The sequence below is a fragment of the Balaenoptera physalus genome (genome assembly GCF_965194825.1).
Source record: "Balaenoptera physalus genome assembly, chromosome: 1".
Classification (NCBI taxonomy): Eukaryota; Metazoa; Chordata; class Mammalia; order Artiodactyla; family Balaenopteridae; genus Balaenoptera; species Balaenoptera physalus.
This window is the reverse complement of record NC_138882.1, coordinates 22841092-22860900: the sequence shown is the minus strand read 5'-3', so window position 1 is coordinate 22860900 and position 19809 is coordinate 22841092. Positions and strand designations below refer to the sequence as shown.

Genomic DNA, 19809 nt, shown 5'->3' with positions numbered 1-19809 from the left:
TTCTAATTTGCTTGGGAAAAGGAGGCTTGAGTAGGATCTTGGCTCGTTCGTTAAGCACAGCTGCCTCACCCTCCTGGACTCGGGCACCCAGGCTATCTGGATAAAGGTTCAACTGTCCCCAGCTGGGCTGCCCTTGTCCGGCTCCTCTGCGGCCTCGCTGTGACCGTGACCATGTACACACAGGCAGGCTTCCCTCCACTGCACACACTCGGCAAGCCCAGATCCCCACCCTCTGAGCACACAGCACCCATGGGCGGACCTCATGAATAGCTCCTTTAAGCTCCAGAGCCCTCTTCTAAAAAGATAAATTCATGCCGAGCCACGTCGGTAAATTTCCAGAGCTGTGCTCCGCGGACCTCTGTGTCCAGTCCTGAGGGTCAGCGCTGAGCGCAGGCCGAGGACGCCTGGGGCCCACTGTGTGTGGGGGGGGGGGTGGATGGGGCCGGCATGGTGACGCGGATTACATCTGTGGCTGCTGGAAGTTCTCCCAAGAGGGGAGCGTGATGTTTGTTGTGTGCGTTCTCCTCCTTTCCCTCCCACCATCACTGTCTTTCCTCCACCCACAGGGAAGTGCAGCAGAGAACCCAGGAGGTGCTGGCTCCCGGCCCACCTTCCCGCTGCAGCTCCGTCACTCTAGGGCGTGGTGCCTGCTGACAGTCCCAGGAGGACGGAAGCTCTGTGAGGGCAGGGACCCTGTCAACGTGGAGCACGTGCTCCGGGAAGCAACACAGGCTGAGGAAGCTCTTCATCTCGGAGGAGAAAGAGCGGACAGGACATGAAGCCCAGGGCCAGCCTTGCAGAGCTCTACACCCCCAGCCCTGCCTCAGCATCCCTCACTGCTGCTTCCCGTGGCTCCTCGGGCACACCAGCCGCCCCGAGAGCCTCTGAGCACCGACTCTGGCGCACGTGCCTCTTCTGCCTCCCGTCTGGTCTCAGACGTCCCTCCTGAGCCAGGTCTAGAGAAGGGTGCTTCGCATTCTCAGGGGCTCACCAGCCGGCGTGGGGAACAACGTGGAAACACCGTCAGAGAGGACGGGAGAGAGCGCCCAGGACTCAAGTCCAAACAGGGCACACGGGCTGTAGGGGCATGGGGTTCGCTGAGGGGAGCTCGGACTGGTCCTGAGAGCGAGGTGGAGGTGGGGTGGGAAGCGCTTGCAGGGAGAGAGAAAGTCAAGTGCAGGCACCGGAAGGTATGGGGGGTGGTGTGGCACTGTCCAGGAGGGTTGGGGGCAGGGCAGAGGGGGTGCGAGGACACCGGGGGGCTAGGGGGGACAGAGTCTGGAGATGGGTTACACTTCTGCAGAGTCTGAACTGACCCCGAGGGAATTTAAACGAAGGTTCCCTTTCACCCTTTCTTCTTCTGCACAGACCCTCCAGGCACAAGAAAATAGCACTTGCGCTTTCCAGAATGGGCTCCTTCCTGCTGGGGAAGCACACACTTTGCTCTGCTTCCTCTGCCCCACACATTCCCTCCACCTCCCTCCTTAGTCTTCCTTGGGGACTGTCCCATCCCTTGCCGTCCCCTCCTGTGTCCTCACACTGCAACCCAGCTGACCCCTACTACAGCATGATCAGAACTTATATTTAATGTGTCCATTTAACCGTTTCCCCCACGGCCGTCACTTCCCTGACGACAGGGCCTCTGGCAGTAACGTCAGAATGGACCGGTGACAGGCAGGCACCCAGAGCAGGAATCCCGGTGAGAACTAAGGGGCACCGTGGAGTAATGGGGGGTTGGCAGGTGGAGAGGCTTGGAGAGGCGTGAGGAGGGATTAAGGACCCAGAACAGAGAGGACCAGATGGATGTGGGAGGAGGAGCTGGAGACGAGAAGAGTCTGGTGTGGAGAAAGGACCGCGGGGCTTTTGGTTGTTGTTGTTTGTCTTCTTCTGCCTAAAGTCCCAGCCCACTGCTCTTGCGGTCACAGGCACCCAATAAAGCTGGCCGAATGGACGCAGAAAGGGCCTCGGGGCCCGGCAGGGTGTCTCAGGAAAGCTCGGCAGGTGAAGGGAGTCCTGAAGCTGGCAGCGCCAGCCCAGCCCGCTGAGTGCCCGTCCGCCCTGCATACTGGGAAGTCCCAGAGAACACACCTGCCCCAACCACGATGGGCTAGCGTCCGAGCAGCCTTGGGTCACCAGCGGTGAAGGACAAGACCATTATTCAAAGGGGAGGAACCGTGGCAACTTCCCAAAATGGCAGCCACGATATTTCTGGTTTCACATGTTCTTCTAGAACCGTGCCCTTCCCCACCAGGGGGTGGCATCTGCACCCCTCCCCTTGAAGCTGGTGGGCCTCTGTCTGTCTCAGTGAACAGATACGGCAGAAGTGATGTTCTGTGACTTCTGAGGCGCTCTCTCTATAACTTCCGTGTAAGAAGTGGAGCTCCCTTAACGCCTCCATGGAAGAGACCACACAGGATGCAGGAAGACCCTGGAGACTCAGCTGACTAGCCTCCAGCCCAGGCACCAGACACATGGGTGGGGGGCCCTCGGGTGACCTGAGCCCATCCCCATCTGACTGCAACCCCACGAGGGACCCTGAGAGAGTCCCCCCACTAAGCCCAGTTATCTATCCTTCAGGACCACAGGAGAGAACGAGAAAATGATTGCTGTTGCTTCAAGCCTTTGATGGTGGGGCAGATTGCTACACAGTAGATACAGGTGCAAGGAGACCGGGACCTTCCTGAAATCTGTGCCTGGCCAGGGGCAGTAAGAGGCACCTGCCAGCTGACAGAGTCTGCCCCTGGGGCGGGGGGACGTGCCAGCAAGAGAGGAGTCAACACGGAGAGATGCCAGTGCCAGGATGCCGTGCCCAGACACCCAGTCACTCTGTGGTCCCCGGGGCACCCCAGGACCTGAGATGTACCGCACATGCCTGCTCCGGGAAGCTGATGAGACAGACAACCCGCCAAGGGGAGCGTCCTGAGACGTAGAGAGGGCCGATCTCCTCCTTTGCTGCAGCAGCTCCCTGGGAAGGGAAGGTTGGAGCTCCTCTCCATGGGGTCAAACATCCCAGCAATGCCGCCCTGACCGCAGCTCGATGTTTCCTCCTTCCCCAGGACAATGCTTACTGCTAACTGTGGCTGGCTTAGGGGAGGTGATTCTGGACGTGTGTGGGGTTGGTCTTCACCAGCTGCCAGCACAGGCATCGTGCCCTGGATGCCCAATGACTACCCTCCGCCTGCCCCGTGGTACTTACTGTGTCCATAGCCCCCTTCTCTCCCTGGATCTACCACTGGTTCCCCGCCAGGAACGTTTTTGCTCCCCTTACCCCCAAGGGATTTTTGGCTCTGTGTGGAGACATCTTTGGTTGTCATGCTTGGGGAGGGCTGCCAGTGCATCTAATGGGCAGAGGCTGGGAACGCTGCCACGCATCCCGCAGCACTCAGGACACCCCCATGATGGAGAATGAGCCCGCCGCAACCACCAGCAGGGCCGAGGTCGGGAAAGCCTGCTCCCTCTCAAGTCCTGCTTGTCCTGTGTTTCATCCCTGCAGGGCTCTGTGCCTTTGCTTTCCATGGTGACAGCTAGATAAATGATAAAGGGACCAAGATATTGAGGCTGCTTCTGGCTAAATTTGACCCTTCCCGAGACACTGGTATTTAACAGTCTCCAGCAGACCTGAGACCCTGCTGACAGAATGACTCTCTCCTGGCCGAGGCAGCCTGGGGCGTCTCAGCTTCGGAAGGAAGTCCCTGGGAGCCAGTAGGCGCTCCCCCAACCCCGGGGCTGCTGGTGTTCCCCAGAGGAAGTGCACACCCTGCCAGCGCCCGGCCCTGCGCGATGGTGGCCGATGAGTCCCACGGGGCCAACCCTTCCGTGACTGCTTCATTGTCTGCAGCAGCCCAGAGAAGGGTACCCCCAAAGCGGAATGACCCCCTGCACACAGTCACGTCTCGTTACATCGGCACTGTCGGGGGGAGGTGGGGGTGATCCGTTCTGCTCACATCCCAACCCTGGTAAACACGGGGCTTCAGCCTCCTTCCGTGAGCTGCAAGCAGAACTGCAGCAAGAACAAATGATCCAAACCACATGTGTGCCCTCTCCCTCCCTTCCCCCTGCTGCTCCTGAGGAGGGGGGGCCCCGAAAGGGAGAAGGAGGAGGGAGGATGGAGGGGGACGAGGATGCCGAGGCCTCAGGGTCACACCGTCGCACGCCGAACTTGCATGGACAAACCAGACTCTCGGAAGGGAGGCCCCGCCCCGTGCCGCCCTTGGCCGCCCTGGACCGGGAGGACGCGGCCTCCTGGTTGTAGGTGTCGACTCTGCTCCCCAGCTCCCTGTGGCCGTGGACGCTGCGGTCACTACCAGATAGCAGAGTTACCAGCCAGCTCTCCGTAGCCCTGTGTCTTCCTGCCATCCACATCCACGTCCTCGCCTTCCTCCCCAGCCCCTCCGTGGCCAGAGGCCCCAGCAGGCGAGGAGGTGGAGCCAACCCCATCTTAGATTCCTACCCCTCAGAATTCCTTCCTCACCTCCCGGGGGAACCAGAGGATGAGGATCTAGTTTCCTGGTTTCCTGGGGGCCTTCACAGTGTTGAACTAAAGGTAAAGTCTCACTGCAGCTGGGGCGGCAAAACACGGGGAGAGATCACATCAGGGATTGCAATAAGAATGAACGTTAGAGGTTTTCTCACTCTGGTCCTGATCCCCAGAGAGAGAGAAACCATCAGTCATACAGCCTTAAGGTTCTCCGCCTCATGGGAAAAGGAAAGGACAGACAGGTCGCCTTGTTCCCATTTCACAGGTGGGTAAGTAGAGGCTTGAGACTGAAAATAGCAGGCGCGCTGCAGGCAAAGTGAGTGCTGGGAGAGGAGAGGGCCCAAGCGCGGTGGCAGTGAGGAGCCTCCTGGCCTTTTGGGAAACGTCAGGGAGCAACGGCCATTGCACGAGCCCTGAAAGTTGGAGCAGGAGACTTCACCGAGTTTCTTGAACTTTCCTCCAAATACCAGCTCCTTGGTCACCTCCTAATGCCAAGTGCTAGAGACAGACCCCATTGGTTGTTCAAGACACAGCAGGGCATGCTCCACCTCCCCTCCCCAGCCTCATTTCCATACTTCCCTCAAGCCACACTCTCCCCAAAGGTAACTTGCAATTTGCAGTTATTAAACCCTTACTAAGTGTCAGCCTCTGGCACTCTGAGCTTTCCATGCATTATTTAATTTCATCCTCACAGCCCTCTGAGGTAGATACTACTATCATCCCCATTTTATGGATGAGGAAACTGAGGCTTAACAAGGACGGTGATTTACCCCATGTGATAGAGCCAGGAAGTGGCAGAACCAAGAGGCCAACCTCTAACTGATGGACACCCAAGTCCTCACTCTGGACCCTGCCATTTACAGATGTTTACTGATGTACGTGCCTTGCTTGGCTCTGTGTGGAGACCATCCCATCCCGGAAAGTCAAGGATGGGAGGCCGGATCCCAGAGCTGCAGTGGCCATAACGCACATGTGGCTTTTCACGTTCAAACGGAAGAAAATTAAAAATTCAGTTCCTTGGCTGCATTAGTCACACTTCAAATGCTCCACTTGTGGCTTGCAGCTACCATATTGACAGTGTAGAACTTTCGCATCACTGCTAAACGTGCTGGTGGACGGTGCACACAGGCCACCCAACATTGGCCCAGCCAGAGCAGACTACCCTCCTCCTGGGGCTTCCTCGCCCCACTGTTGCTGCCCAGGACCCCACTAGGCCTCGCAGAACACGTGGCCCTTCATTTCTGAAATCCCCTGGATGGGGGCCTCTCTGTGGCTGATCCTGTGGGGGACGATCTGAGCAAGGGTCTCAGACCCTGGGGTGGAGACGTTATTGCTCAACAAACATGATCTGCAGCCTGGTGCCGGCGGGGTGCGGTGGAGGGTGGGGACTGCCAGTGGAAGTCACAGAACGTCAGAAGTAGTGAGACCTTACGGAACTAGGATCCAATCCCCTCAACTCAGGAACAGACCAGAGTCCACACAGGGATGTGGCCTGGCTCCTGGCTCAGGGAGCATCCGAACAAGCGCAAAGTCACACTCTGATCCACAGGCCCACGGGGAGCAAAGGAACCGTGTAAACTCTTTGGAAGTTTCCTCTGGCTTCAGAGGAACGTGTACATGACAATGGGGCGGGGGAGATTCTTTGGGGAGGATTCCTGCTGCCTCTCCTCCCTGGGGAGAGGAGGTCAGGGACAGCCAAGGAGAGATGTGCCCAACTTTAGGCCTCGGATGAGGCAGGAACCCCGCTGTGTGATTGCCAAGGCTGGGGCAGCCCGGGCAGGACGGGGCCTCCGGGAGATTCATCCCTGGCCCGTTTATGGGCCTATCTCAGGTGCAGCAGGAAAGGAAGCTGGGAGCACAGGCAGCAGCCACAGGGGAGAAAAGCTGTGAAAAAGCATTTATAGGGCTTCCCTGGTGGCGCAGTGGTTGAGAATCCGCCTGCCAATGCAGGGGACGCGGGTTCGAGCCCTGGTCTGGGAAGATCCCACATGTCGCAGAGCAACTGGGCCCGTGAGCCACAACTACTGAGCCTGCGCGTCTGGAGCCTGTGCTCCGCAACAAGAGAGGCCGCGACAGTGAGTGGCCCCCGCTCGCCGCGACTAGAGAAAGCCCTCGTACAGAAACGAAGACCCAACACAGCCATAAATAAATAAAATAAATTAAAAAAAAAAAGGAATCATCTATTTAAAAAAAAAGAAAAAAAAGAAAAAGCATTTATAACCAGAAGAGCCGCCGGGGAGAGGACAGGAGGACTCACGGACTGCACACATCTGCCCCAGGAGCTGGGAGAAGCCAATGGGGTCGGGGGCAGTGAGGGTGGTGCTGGGGCTGGTGGTGAAGCCATTGTTTTAAGAAAAAGGAAAAAATATATTTATTTTCCCCACCAAACTAGCCAACACCTATTTTCTAGTTCTTTTTTTTTTTTAACTACAAGCACTCTTTTTTAAAAAGGCACCTACAAATTCCAATAGAGGGGCATCCTACAAAATCCCGGACCAGTACTCCTGAAAAGTGACAAGGTCATCCAAAACAGGCTGAGAAACTGTCACAGCCAAGAAGAGCCTTAGGAGACATGACAACTAAATGTAATGTGGTGTCCTGGATGGGATCCTGGGACAGAAAAAGGACCTTAAGTAAAAACTAAAGAAAGCTAAAGTATGGACTTTAGTTAATGATAATGTATCAATACTGGTTCATTAACTGTAGCAAATGTCCCACACTTAATAATGTAAGAAGTTACCAGTAGGGGAAACTGGGCTGGTGTGTATGGAATTCTCTGTACTATCATCTCAATTTTTCTGTAAACCTAAAACTGTGCTAACAAAGTCTATTAAAATGTTTAAAAGGCACCTATTAAAATGGCTTCTAAAAATTATAATTTAAGGGGGTTGGACCCAGGGCTGAGGTAGGCACCCCTCACCCCCTTCTCAGTGGGTCATGCCCAGGGCGGCAGGGTGACTGGGCAGTGCCCGTGCAGGAGACCATGCGGTTTCCAGTTACAACACAGGGATCACAGCAAACACAGCCGCCACAGAAGCACTACGGCATTACCTCTCCCATCAGCTTAGCAGCCCCCAAGGAGACTGACTGCCTACGTACACAGAAACTAATTGAGACTCTGAAGCCCTTTGGCGTTTTTGAAGAGGAAGAGGAACTGCAGCGCAGGATTTTAATTTGGGGAAAATTAAATAACCTGGTAAAAGAGTGGATACGAGAAATCAGTGAAAGCGAGAATCTTCCACAATCTGTAATTGAAAATGGTGGTGGAAAAATTTTTACATTTGGATCTTAGAGATTAGGAGTACATACAAAAGGTGCCGATATTGATGCGTTGTGTGCTGCACATCAAGACATGTTGATCGAAGTGATTTTTTCACCTCATTCTATCATAAGTTGAAATTACAGGAAGAAGTAAAAGATTTAAGAGCTGTTGAAGAAGCATTTGTACCAGTTATCAAACTGTGTTTTGATGGGATAGAGATAGATATTTTGTTTGCAGGATTAGCACTGCAGACTATTCCAGGAGACTTGGGCTTAAGAGATGACAGTCTGCTTAAAAATTTAGATATAAGATGCGTAAGAAGTCTTAATGGTTGCAGGGTAACCGATGAAATTGTACATCTAGTACCAAACATTGACAACTTCTCAGGTTAACCCTGAGAGCTATCAAACTGTGGGCCAAACACCACAACACCTATTCCAATATATTAGGTTTCCTCGGTGGTGTTTCCTGGGCTATGCTAGTAGCAAGAACTTGCCAGCTTTATCCGAATGCAATAGCATCAACTCTTGTACATAAATTTTTCTTGGTATTTTCTAAAGGGTATGTGTTTAGATTATATTAAAATAAAATTGGTTGTAGACACTGAAAAAAATTATAATTTAAGAATCATTTAAAAAGTTATTTACAGTATTTAAAAATGGGAAAATAGGGAGAGGTTGAATTTGTTCAGGATTCTACAATTTGCCAATGTGTTTGCCTATATTAATTGCATTTTTCATCACAGCCCTGGGGAAGGAGTATTATCATTATTCCCATTTTATAGAAGAGGAAACTGAGGCTCAGAGAGCTTGGGTAACCTGCCCAAAGTCACCCAGGCTAGTAAGCAGGGGAGGAAGCAGGAACTGGAAACCTCCTTCCTGCACGCTTTTCCCACTGGCCCTGCCCTTCCCCACTCTCTGCTGAGCAGGGCTGTGGGGGGGGCACCCTGTAGCCAAACATCTCCCAGTGTTTGGGGGCCCACGTGACTTTTAGGGGTAGAGGCAGGGTGATCCACCTCTGAGAGGCCAGGTTACAAAGACACGGGGCTGTGCGGTTTCAACAGCTCTGACAGCGTTGGCAGCCTCGAGACTTCCCCCAGGAAGCCGAGGGCCTATGGGGGCACCTGGCCAGGGCAGCTACCTTCCTCTGAGAGCTTTGAAGGCTGTGGGGACCATAGGGGGCTATGAGGGGGCAGTGGTTAAAGCCCAGCAGTGGCCCAGTGAAAACCAAAGGTAGGAGGAGCTCAGCTCTGGGATCTCCTGGGCTCCTGGGGCCACTCCATGGCCATCACCTGTAAGAAGAGGCTGAGAGCAGCAACTCCAGAGCCATATTTAGCTGTAGGGCCAGGCTGGCCGAGGCTCAGCCTGGGTCTCCAGCCCTCCCTCCAGATGGGCAGATTTTTCTTCACTGACTCAATGCTGAGCACAACCAAGGTCTGCAAAGCAGATGGCTCACGTCAGAGCAGTTCTGCAAACATGGTTGGAATTACTTTGGTGAGGCTTCCAGCTGACCCTCTGGGAAAGTGGGTGGGAGCTGGTGGATTAACCATTGCTGGGCAGCCCTGTGAAGTGAGGCAGGAGGCTGAGAAATGTACAAGTCCCAGGATGGGCCCCGCCCAGGTTCATTGGTGAACTGAGTGAGTCTCAGGGTAGAAAGTACAGGGAGGAAAATAAATTTTGCTTTGAGAATTTTACCTCCATAATCCCTCAACATAGCCTCATGGCCACTTGTGATGGGAATGAGAAGAGTGTGGAAAGCTTTAAAATCAGATCAGGGTTCTTTCCTTTGGCAATTTTTAGCTTTGTGGCCTTGCATGGGCTCCCCACCACCTGCCTCAGTTTTCTTATCTGCAGAGTGAGGCTGAAAATATTTACTTGGATGATTACATGAGACAATGCAATGAAAATGCTCCATGAGTTGCATACTGTTATACAGTGATAGGGGCTGTTATCATTCCTCCTCTGAGATAAGAGATCTGGCCGCGGTGCTTTGATTCTCTAGCACAAGATTTACACTCAGTGTCAGGCATGAGGAACGACTCTAGAATAGCTGACTGCCCCATCGTAGGGGATCTCTGAGGTCACCCCGTTGACTCTCCCCGCCACTCCCATTTTTAGAAGAGACTGAGGTTCCAAGTGATGACGTGCCCACGGTCTGCCAACTAAGAGCTGAGCCTTGACTCGTATCTCTGGTCGTGTGGCCAGGTGTCACTGCCGCGGCCCCCCTGTTCCTGATGTTTCTGAACCTGCTGGGACCTGGTGACAGTCACCACCCCATGCACACCCTGTGTCCGGATGCCAGAATCAGAGTGAGAATTCAGTCCACCACATTTCACAGATCGCAGTCAAACCCAGATCCTCCAAAATAAAAGGCCAAGAGAACAAAATGGCCAATGTGGTGTAAAAAAAAAAACCTTAGAAATTACAGACCTGATTACTGAGAAATGTTTTAAAGGACTTACACTTAATCTTGTTTCTATTTGATTTGGTGCATATCATGGGGATTTTTAACCCAGGAATGTAAGCTTTGCAGGTCTCCTCTCCAAATGGCCTGACAGTATTTAACCAGGACTTAAATCTTGCAATTTGGTCCTTAAGATGTCATTAAACTTTAAAGTAGATGTTTAGTCTAGATGTGGAATTTAGCCCAGGTATGACAGTTGTCATTTTTGTGTCCAGGTTTCCTAAAGCCCCCATGGTTGGTCAAAGTCTCCATCAACTTCTAGTCCTGCTAACTTCCATTTTCTCTAACCAATGGATTTTCCTGGAGCACCCACTTAGGTGCCCTAGGCCCCCTGGGCATCTCTCTTTTGTGGGGGAGAGAAGGTGGGAAATGGGAGGTATGTTTTCTGTGGGCAAGAATGTGCTCTGGCATCTCGGGAATTTGCACACAGAGGCTGAGCTCAGAGAGCGGTGTTTGCACGCCCAGCCCTGGGACATGCTCTCTGAGACCCATTTCACAAGGGGCTCCCAGTGTGCCTGTCCTAACGATTCACACAAATGCCCTGACATCCCTCAGAGACTGAAAACTTTCCATACCCCTTCTGGGGAGCCTAGCTCAGGGGTTAAACACACAGACTGTCTGCATTTGCATTCCAGGCCCTCACTTCAGCTGTTGGATGACCTCAAACAAGTCACTCCCAGGACAGAACCTCTGCTGGGTGGGCCAGGAAAGAAGGTCCAATTCAAGATGATTAATTTTGTTACTGATAGACTAGTCTGGAAGGCAAGTTGAAGCTGATGGCTCGAAACAAGTTTTTGGTTATTCGCAGCAAATAATCTGTTCCAGCGATCATAGGCCCATATCTATTATGAGTTAAAAAAATGAGCGTGGATTCTATGAGAATCTTAAATAGTGGTCCCAGGCCCCATCATTAAGACTTCTTTGCAGAAACCTCGGGTCCTGTATAGCAATAAACAACAAGGTCCTACTGTATAGCACAGGGAACTATATTCAATATCTTATGATAAACCATAATGGAAAAGAATATGAAAAAGGATATATGTATAACTGAATCACTTTGCTGTACAGCAGAAATTAACACAACATTGTAAATCAACTTTACTTCAATAAAATAAAGTAAAGAAAACTTGGGGGCTTTCATGCCAAAGCTGGAGCAGGTTCCAATCTCAGAAGGCACTATGTCCAGAAAATCAGAGCTCAGCTACACAGAGCAAAGTTTCAGACCCTCACGATTCAGCTACTCCAGTTAAACTTACTTAAATGAACATTTCAATTGCCTCTGTGACAATAAGCACCACGTTCACTGTTGTTAAACTTACTTAAATGAACATTTCAATTGCCTCTGTGACAATAAGCACCACGTTCACTGTTGTGATACCATGGTGAGCTCGGCCTGCAAACACTGAGAATGCCCTGGTGCGTTAACTTCCTCCCAGCAGTGAGTGTTAGGGTTTCCTCCTCCTCCACACACTGAGTCACCATCCCATCCCTGAACCCCAGAGAGCTGACATCTCAGTGCTGCAACCGGGCCTGGGCTAGTCCTCCCAGCTGCCCTCAGCCCAGAGCCTGACTGTTCCGTGGGCCATTAGCAACACTGGCCCCGGGACATACAGACACCAAGGGTGCCTGAGATCCAGAAGCTCCTCCGTCTTCTAGTGGGAGTGTCTTTGTAACTTCAACAACTAGCGCAGTGCAGGGGACACAGGAGGCCTCACTGCACATCTGTGCATTTGTCTGCTGCAGCACGGGGTCCTCAGGGGACAAGACATTCCAGGAAGCTTCTAGAACTGGAAATTGCCAAACTCTTTGGCAAGGGAGCGGAGCCATAGGTCAGCTCTCACCCCTTCTATCCACAGCCTTTCAGACAAGCCCCCGTAGCCTGTTTGAGATGCCATCACTTACCCAGGGCTCCTTGGCAGATGTCTGTGCGAGTGGCTCCTCCAGTAATAAATTGGGGATCATCGCAGATCTCCTGGAAACGAGACCCACAAAGTGCTGTCAACCCACCTGACATGTGCTTCTGTAGTCAGGACACCTCGGTTCCCAGAAGGTGCATCGGACCCCCTCCGCCCCTTCCCCTCCCCTCTAGGGAAAGCTATGCAGTTACAGTTAGACTGCCATGGGACCCCGACTGCTCCACTGGACCCCAACGCTCCACACTGCCTAGAGCCCACTTCATCAGGCTACTTCCTAAGGCCAGGGCAGCGCCAAGTCCAGCCTCCTCTGGGGGCCTTGAGACGGTCCATGCTCTGGAGCTGCCCTGCCCACTATGCCGGTCCCTCTCCTCTGTTCCTGCATGGAGTTCCTCCCTCTCCCACCCTCTTCTCTCTTTTTCCACATCTTACTGTATCTCAAGACCCACTGCCACCAACTCCACGAAGCCCTCCTTCACAGTCCGGCCCTCACCCATCCTTTTGATCCCAAATCCCAGAGTATGTGCACTCTGCAATTTAGCAGCTAGTTGTGTGCTATGTGGTGGTGCTGGGTACCAGTCTGTCTTCCTAACACTCACACGCTTCTTGAGGGCAGGGGAAGGTATCTAGCCTTCTGAATTCGTCCACAGGCCATGATACTTGGGGGTCCACATACCATGAGCCTGCTGTGTGTCAATACTGTGTGTGGTACTTTATCTCAGGCAGCCCTCTCGGGAACACAGATGGACACCGACCCCATTTCACAGGTGGGGAAACAGGCTAAGAGATAAAGCCACATGTCCCAAGATACACTGCTTGTAAGCTGTAGATGGCACTGGGATTTGAACTCACCAGTGTAAACCATATAGTCTTTCCCTCCTGCCCTGCCCCGAATGGATTACTAACAAGTCTTCAAGGGCTGTCCCACCAGTCGCCTGCTGGAAGCCAACCTTGAACAGTGCTGGCCCTTCTGCAGCCCTGAGTATGCTTCCTGATTCTGAAGAGCCCCACCCCAAAACCACAGAGGAAGTCAAGGCATAAATCTGGGCTTCCCTCAGCCTGGACCCCTTGGTTCGTAAGAGCTCCACCCCATAGCGCCCAGCCCCCTGCACGCATCCCCCCACCCCCCTCCCTGCCAAGCAGAAGCTCTTCTTGGGCGAGGCCTGGATCTAGCCCCTAGCCACCCCAGCTTAGGCTGTAGAGGCTCTTTTGGAATCCGCCGCAGAACACGCTCCTTTCATGCCTCTGCACTGTCCCTTCCCTGTTCAGGTTGGTCTGTTTGGGGGAATGACAGGGACAGTGAGAATGCTCTTCTGCTGAGGCACATGAAGCCAGCTTTGCCCAAGGCCTGCCAGCCAAACACTTATCCTGCTGATGGAAGAGACTGGGTTTGGTGCTGGGAGCCCAAAAGTCATACTGATAATCCTCAGTGTGCCAGGCACTTACCCCAGAAGGATTTTTCCATTATGTTTGAGAAGCTTCCTCACACCTTTGGCACCCTCTCCAAAGAAGGCAACGTTTAGAGTGGCCCTTAGAGATGCCTCAGGAAATTGAAACTTGTACACAACATGCAAGGCACGGAATTAAATACGGAACTTAACAGTCCCAGGAAAGGGGTTGAGGGCTTGGGCTTTGGAGTCAGACAACCTGGGTTTGAATTCTGGCTCTGTCACTTCTTAAATGGGTTCTATGACCCTGGCAAGTTACTTCACCTCCTTAAGCCTCAGTTTTCTCATCTGTATAATGGGGATGGTGCTGACAAGTGAACCTACCACATCAGGTTGTTCTGAGGGTTAAATGAGATGACTACGTACACGTGCCTTGATAAGTGCTCTATAAAAGTCACCTACTATTAATTATTACTGGAGGAGTTGATCATAATCACTGAACTTGAGGCAGGAGATGCAGGTTTGAGGCTGAGTTCAGCCAGCTGAGTGTAAACAAATCATAAACCACTCAGAGGCCTTAGATGTTTCCGGGTAAGGTGGGGACTCACACACCTGCCCTCCTCCCACCTGACTGGTGTCACCCTCGGATGGTGCCGGCTTTTTCCTCACTGTGCCTCTGCGCCAGCCCACAGTGACTTCAGCCATGTGCTCTTCAGCCTCCTTCCCAGCCCCAAGCCCTCTGTGGCCAGTGCCCGGAAGCCCCCTCTGAGGAGCAGCCCCCGCTCCAGGGCTGGCCTGCTCCCTTGCCTCGCTCCTGCAACCCTACTCTCACTTCCTTGTGGCTCCGTTTCACCGTCTCCCCCCTGCTTTTCTCTCTGGGACTTGACATATAACACGTTCCAATTGCTCTCATCTGAAAACCAGCCTGTCAAGCCCCAGGTCCCACTCTCCCTGACACTTTTCCTCCTCTTCTTTCACAGGCACCCTTCTGGAATTAGCTGGGCACGCTCTTCATTTCCGGTTCCTTACTTTGGGGTCTACAGCCATCTGGCTTCTACCCCATTGCAATTCTATGCCATTGCAATTGCTCTGTTACAGTTACCAATGACTTGCTTCCGTCTAGATCCAGTGGACACGTGTCTGTTTGCCTTGCCTGACCCGAACCACAGCTGTGTTTGAGAAGGCAGAGAGGGTGGCTGTGAGCTGTGGCTATTGACACCCACAGGCTGGACACAGTCCTGGCTCCACCCCAGACACCTGTATGAGCGAATAGTTAACCTTCCCCAGCCTCAATTTCTTCAACTGCTGAATGGGACAATAACAGCTACCCTCCCCCTTGGTTGTGCAGTGCACACCCTGTCCCGCCCTAATCTGGGGCCCTAAAATGGCCTCGGATCTCTATTTCCCCATCTGGAAGTCCTACAGGCATTTCCAACCGTTGGGTGACCTGTCCGTGTCCCCTCACTAGCCCCTAAAGCCTTCAGAGGCAGAAACCATATGCACTGTGCCTGGCATACAGCAGGTGTTCAATATACGCTTATTGAGTGAATGAAAGAATAAGCAAAGAAGTATGTAAATTCACTTTGTAAACTGTAAAGTGCTATACAAATGTAAGGCGAATACCTTCTCATTTACCACTTTCACAGCTGTAATTCTGTTTGAAGCTCATTACAGTCCTGCATTCATTCATTCACTCATTCCGCAAATGGTCACAGTCTTTGTTCACAGATGTATCCCAAGCATTTAAGACACTGCCTGACATATAACAGGCACTCGACAAGTATTGTTAAATGAATGAATGAACGAATGAATGCATACTCTGAATGCACTGGGGCTAGATTGGTGCACAATACACACATGGTCCCTGCAGTTCACTAGGAAGGACAAACAAATATCTGTAATTAAATTTATAAGTTGTGAAAATGCTATGAAGGAAATTAGCAGGGTTCAGTGGTAAAGAATAACAAGATGAGAAGGGGGCTGCTAAGAATGGTCAGGAAAGATCTCTTTGGGGAGGTGACATCTAACTAAGTCCCAAAGAGTAAGTGAGCCAGACTCCAGAAAACCAGGAAAGAGCATCCCTGGCAGGTGAGGCAGGAAAGAGCTGGGTGCCCTTGAGAAACTAAAAGGTGCTGGGCCTGGTGAGCCAGTGGGGAGAGGAAACTATTTAGGCATCACCTCTTCTTTTAGATGAAGAAACGGAGGCAGGGAGGTTAAAGGGCTCACGCAGGTTAGCAAGAAGTGAACTCAAGTGCTCCAGGCCAAGGACACTTCCTACTGAACTTGCTGCCTACGGGCTGGGTTTGGGGTAACAGAAGGTGACTAGCGGGTGGGGGTGAGGGGCTCAGAGGAGTGGGAGCAGGGCAGGAATGTTAATTTCCCTAACAGGAATCTAGAGGCTGTATTTCCTAGGAAGCCTCCTTGAGGTTTGGCGGGGGAAGATCAGTGAGGTGTCCCACAGGACATGGGGCCAGGAGGGGTTCCAGGGGAAACAGGATGGACAAATTGATCAGGAAGGAAACTGTTCCAAGGCCTGCCAGGGCAAGGAGGGGAGAGACCCAGGGGGGCAGGATAAGGGAACACCGAGGGGCCCCTGAGACGCCGGGGTGGGGATTCTGAGGGTGGGTGAGGAGGAGGAACTGGCTCCTGGATGCATCTCCCCTGTGCTTTTGATAATCACCAGCGTAAATGTTACGGGGAGGTCGGCCCCCTTTGGAAAAACAAACAGGAAACCCCGACTGGATAAATCTAACCATCGCTGCACGAGACAATCCTTAGTCACAAAGGACCAGGCCAGGCGTGGACTTTCTCCCTTCCTGAAGCAGCCTAACCGAGTTAGAGACTGACTTTTCCCGGTTAGATAGTGTCCCACTCACCCCACACCCCACCTCGGCACCCCGCCTCTCTTCTCCGCAGACTCTCTCCCCACCGGAGTCCAACAAGTTTTGTCCAGGTCCCCCTATATCAACCGAGTTTTTGTGAGTTTTTGCTGGCGGGCCTGCTAGTGGGATTTACGGGCAGCGTGCACTTCGGCCCGTCCTGCGGGCGCCGTGGGTGGCAGAGGGGACACGGGTGACCGCGGAGCTTCCCCCGACCCCGCGCCTGCAGAGTCCCCGGCTGGGCAGCGCGGGGACGGGGCTCTCGGCTGCGGGGCTCGGCTCTGCGCGCTCCCCGGGCTCCCCGCGCGCTGGGCCTGGTTCTCGGCTGCCGCGAGGCCCGGTCGCCGCGAGGCCCGGTCGCCGCGCCTCCGGTTTCCGCGCCCCGCCCGCCCCGCATCCCGCCGCTGGCGCGCTGCCTACCGTGGGCCGCTTCCACTCGATGCCCCGGGTCTTGCTGGAGTAGGGTCCCAACTCCTTGAAGCCCAGGGAAGACGGGAGGGCCGGGAAGGACGGGTCCTGGAAGAGCGCCCCGGCCTCCAGCCATTCGTCCCGCAGCGCCGCGTAGTCCTGGTTGAGGTACTTGACGGCCCTCTCGTGCGAGCCCAGCCCCTCGGCCGCCTCCCGGTCCTTCGCCAGCTTGAACGCGATGCCCGCCATGGTCGGCCCGGTGCCCGCGCTGCCGCACAGCGAGCGAGCGTGGGTCTCAGCGGCTGCTCGGCGCGGCGCTCCGCAGGGACGCGGCTAGGGTTCGGCGCGCGGCAGCGGGACTGTGAGCGGCCGCCGCGGGCGATGATTCACCCGGCAGGGCAGCGCCCTCCGCGCGTCGGGGCGTGGCCTGGCCGCTCCCGGCCAGCTCGGCGCCGGGCCCTGGACCCTGCCGGCCGGCGGCCTGCACAGCGCCGGCGGGAGGACGGCGGCGGCGGCCCACGGGGCCGGTGCTGCCACCTGCGGCCGGCGCCTGCGATGGCCGAGCCGGCCCGCACCGCGCACCTGGGCGTCCTGGTGGAAAAGTGGGGACTCAAACCCAACCCCGATAGACGACTTCCCACTTGTTGGGGAGGAAGGCTGGGCGAAACCCGAGGCTGGGGCTGTCCTGACTCTCCAGTACACACCCTGTGAGTCAGAAGATCGGGGAGAGAGCTCCAGGGGACTAAATCAGCTCTGTGGGAAGGTGTCCCTCCGCTATAGTCCCCATTTGACAGATGGGAAAACTGAGCATCAGAGAGGTTCAATGACATCATCCAATGTCGCACAACTAATCAGAGGCAGAACAGGGATTCTAAGTCACCAGAAGCGTGTTACAATCGTGATGCTACACACTGCTACTGGTTAGCTATATGATCACAGATAGGGTGGCCAGATTTGGCAAATAAAAATACATCCACCTGTAATAGGGAAGAACAAATCTGACTCCATATTAGATGTTTTGTTGCCTGTGTTTAGTCATGCTGGCTCTGAACCTTTTGTAAAAGAATGTTATCTACAGCCTGAAATATACAGGATAGCCTATTCTCAGGGCTCTGACCTTTAAGAGTACATTCATATAGAGATAAAAAGTTGCAGAACAGAGAATAACTTTTGTTTCATCGGAGGTTTACAGGAACATCTTGACCTGACCAACATGAACAGCTACAAGAAGGAAGGATTCCAACACCAAGAAGTTTGCAACAACTAACCACGCCCCTCCCTCATCTTGCCTTTAAAAGTGCTTTGCTGAACTTCTTGGAGAAGTTCGGGGCATTTTAAGCACGAGACAGCCTTCTTGCATAGCCCTGCAATAAACCTTTCTCTGCTCCAAACTCTGATGTTTCGGTTTGTTTGGGCTCACTGTGTGTCGGGCACATGAACTTGTGTTTGGTAACACACCCAGTTAAATTTGATTTTCAGGTAAACACTAATGATTTTTAGTATAAGTATATCCCAAATATTGCACGGGGGCATACTTAAACTAAAAAATTATTTCCTACGTAGGGGAGCAAAATTTGCCACCCCAAAATATCTCTCTGGCATGCGGATTATTTTGAGCTGAAAACAGTCAAGGCCCAAAAGACTCAGGAAGAAGCTTTGACCTTACCGGTAACTGCCTAAAGAATTTAGATAAAGAGCCTGTTTCCAGAAGAGAGCCATCACCAGAGATATGTGCAAAGAATATGGGCTCAGTGTGGTGGGGAAAACTGCAGGGCCTAGAGACCAGATTCCTCTCTGTGTCCCATTGTCTCCACCTGGCCCAGCAAACATCTATTTACCAAATATTTGCTTTTCCATCTCCAAGTCAATTGTCTTCTTCCCCTTTGAAGTCCCAAACCCCTACCACCAACATCCTCATTTGTCTTTAGCTGAAGATAGTGTTTAAGGAGAGGGCTTCAGCCAATTTGGCGAGTTACTCAGTTTTTCTGGATCTCTCCCATGTATATATGGTATTAAACTTTTATTTGATTTTCTTTTGTTAACCTGCCTCATGTCAATTTAATTTTTAGACCAGCCGGAAGAACATAGAAGGGTGGAGGAAAATTTCTTCTTCTCTAATTGCTATTTATCTGAAACTCACTTTTAACTGGGAGGACGGAGTCCACGTTGCTGAAGCCTTTAGAACACTGCCTGTGTTCGGGGCCACTGTGACCATTCTGCTCGTTGAAGAGGTAGCGTGAGATTCTTGGCTCATACACAGGAATGGGTGTGTGCCAAGGAGTGCAGCTGTCCCTTCCTCTCCATCTCTGTGCTAATATGGAAGAATTCACGTTTCAGTGAAAAGCTATGCATTGTTTAGAGCAGTATTTCGTTTTTAAAATATTTATTTATTTATTTTTGGCTGCGTTGTGTCCTCGTTGCTGCACGTGGCATTTCTCTAGTTGTGGCGAGCGGGGACTACTCTTCATTGCGGAGCACGGGCTCTAGGCGTGTGGGCTTCAGTAGTTGTGACATGCGGGCTTAGTAGTTGTGGCTCGTGGGCTCTAGAGCGCAGGCTCAGTAGTTGTGGCGCACGGGCTTAGTTGCTCCGTGGCATGTGGGATCTTCCCGGACCAGGGCTCAAACCCACGTCCCCTGCATTGGCGGGTGGATTCTTAACCACTGTGCCACCAGGGAAGCCCTAGAGCACTATTTCTTAACTGGGGGTGAATTTGCCCCCTCCTCCCGGCCTTGGGGGACATTTGGCAACGTCTGGAGATAATTTTTGTTATGATGGGGTGCTACTGGCCTCTATTGGGTAGAAGCCAGAGATGCTGCTAAACATCTTGGATGTCTAGGACAGTTCCCCACAAAACAAAGAATTACGTAGTCCATGTCGACTGAAAAAAAGAAAGAAAAAAACACAACGTGAGAGCTGTGAGTTAAGTTTTTTTGGGAGCAAAATGAGAATTATAGCCTGGGAGACAGTCTCTCAGCTCTGAGGAACTCTCTGAAGAAGTAGGGAGGAGGATACACGGAC

The 19809-nt window shown here is 52.9% G+C and overlaps 1 protein-coding gene and 1 pseudogene across 4 annotated transcripts in view; one reads left to right on the top strand and one right to left on the bottom strand.

Annotated features, from left to right (window-relative positions):
* CAPN2 (calpain 2) overlaps positions 1-17188 on the bottom strand; it is a 54762-nt gene extending 37574 nt beyond the window's left edge. For all 3 annotated transcript variants that reach the window (XM_082426679.1, XM_082426680.1, XM_082426681.1), the window contains exons 1-2: positions 16803-17188; positions 12105-12174 (exon numbers count right to left, since the gene is read on the bottom strand). In XM_082426679.1, the coding sequence (XP_082282805.1) occupies positions 12105-12174; positions 16803-17039 (307 nt within the window). In that variant the 5' untranslated portion in view covers positions 17040-17188. The remainder of the gene's footprint in view (positions 1-12104; positions 12175-16802) is intronic.
* Positions 5603-11511, top strand: LOC309644210 (poly(A) polymerase alpha pseudogene; annotated as a pseudogene). The gene has a single exon. The product of its transcript is annotated as a poly(A) polymerase alpha pseudogene (transcript).
* Positions 17189-19809: the final 2621 nt, after the last annotated feature.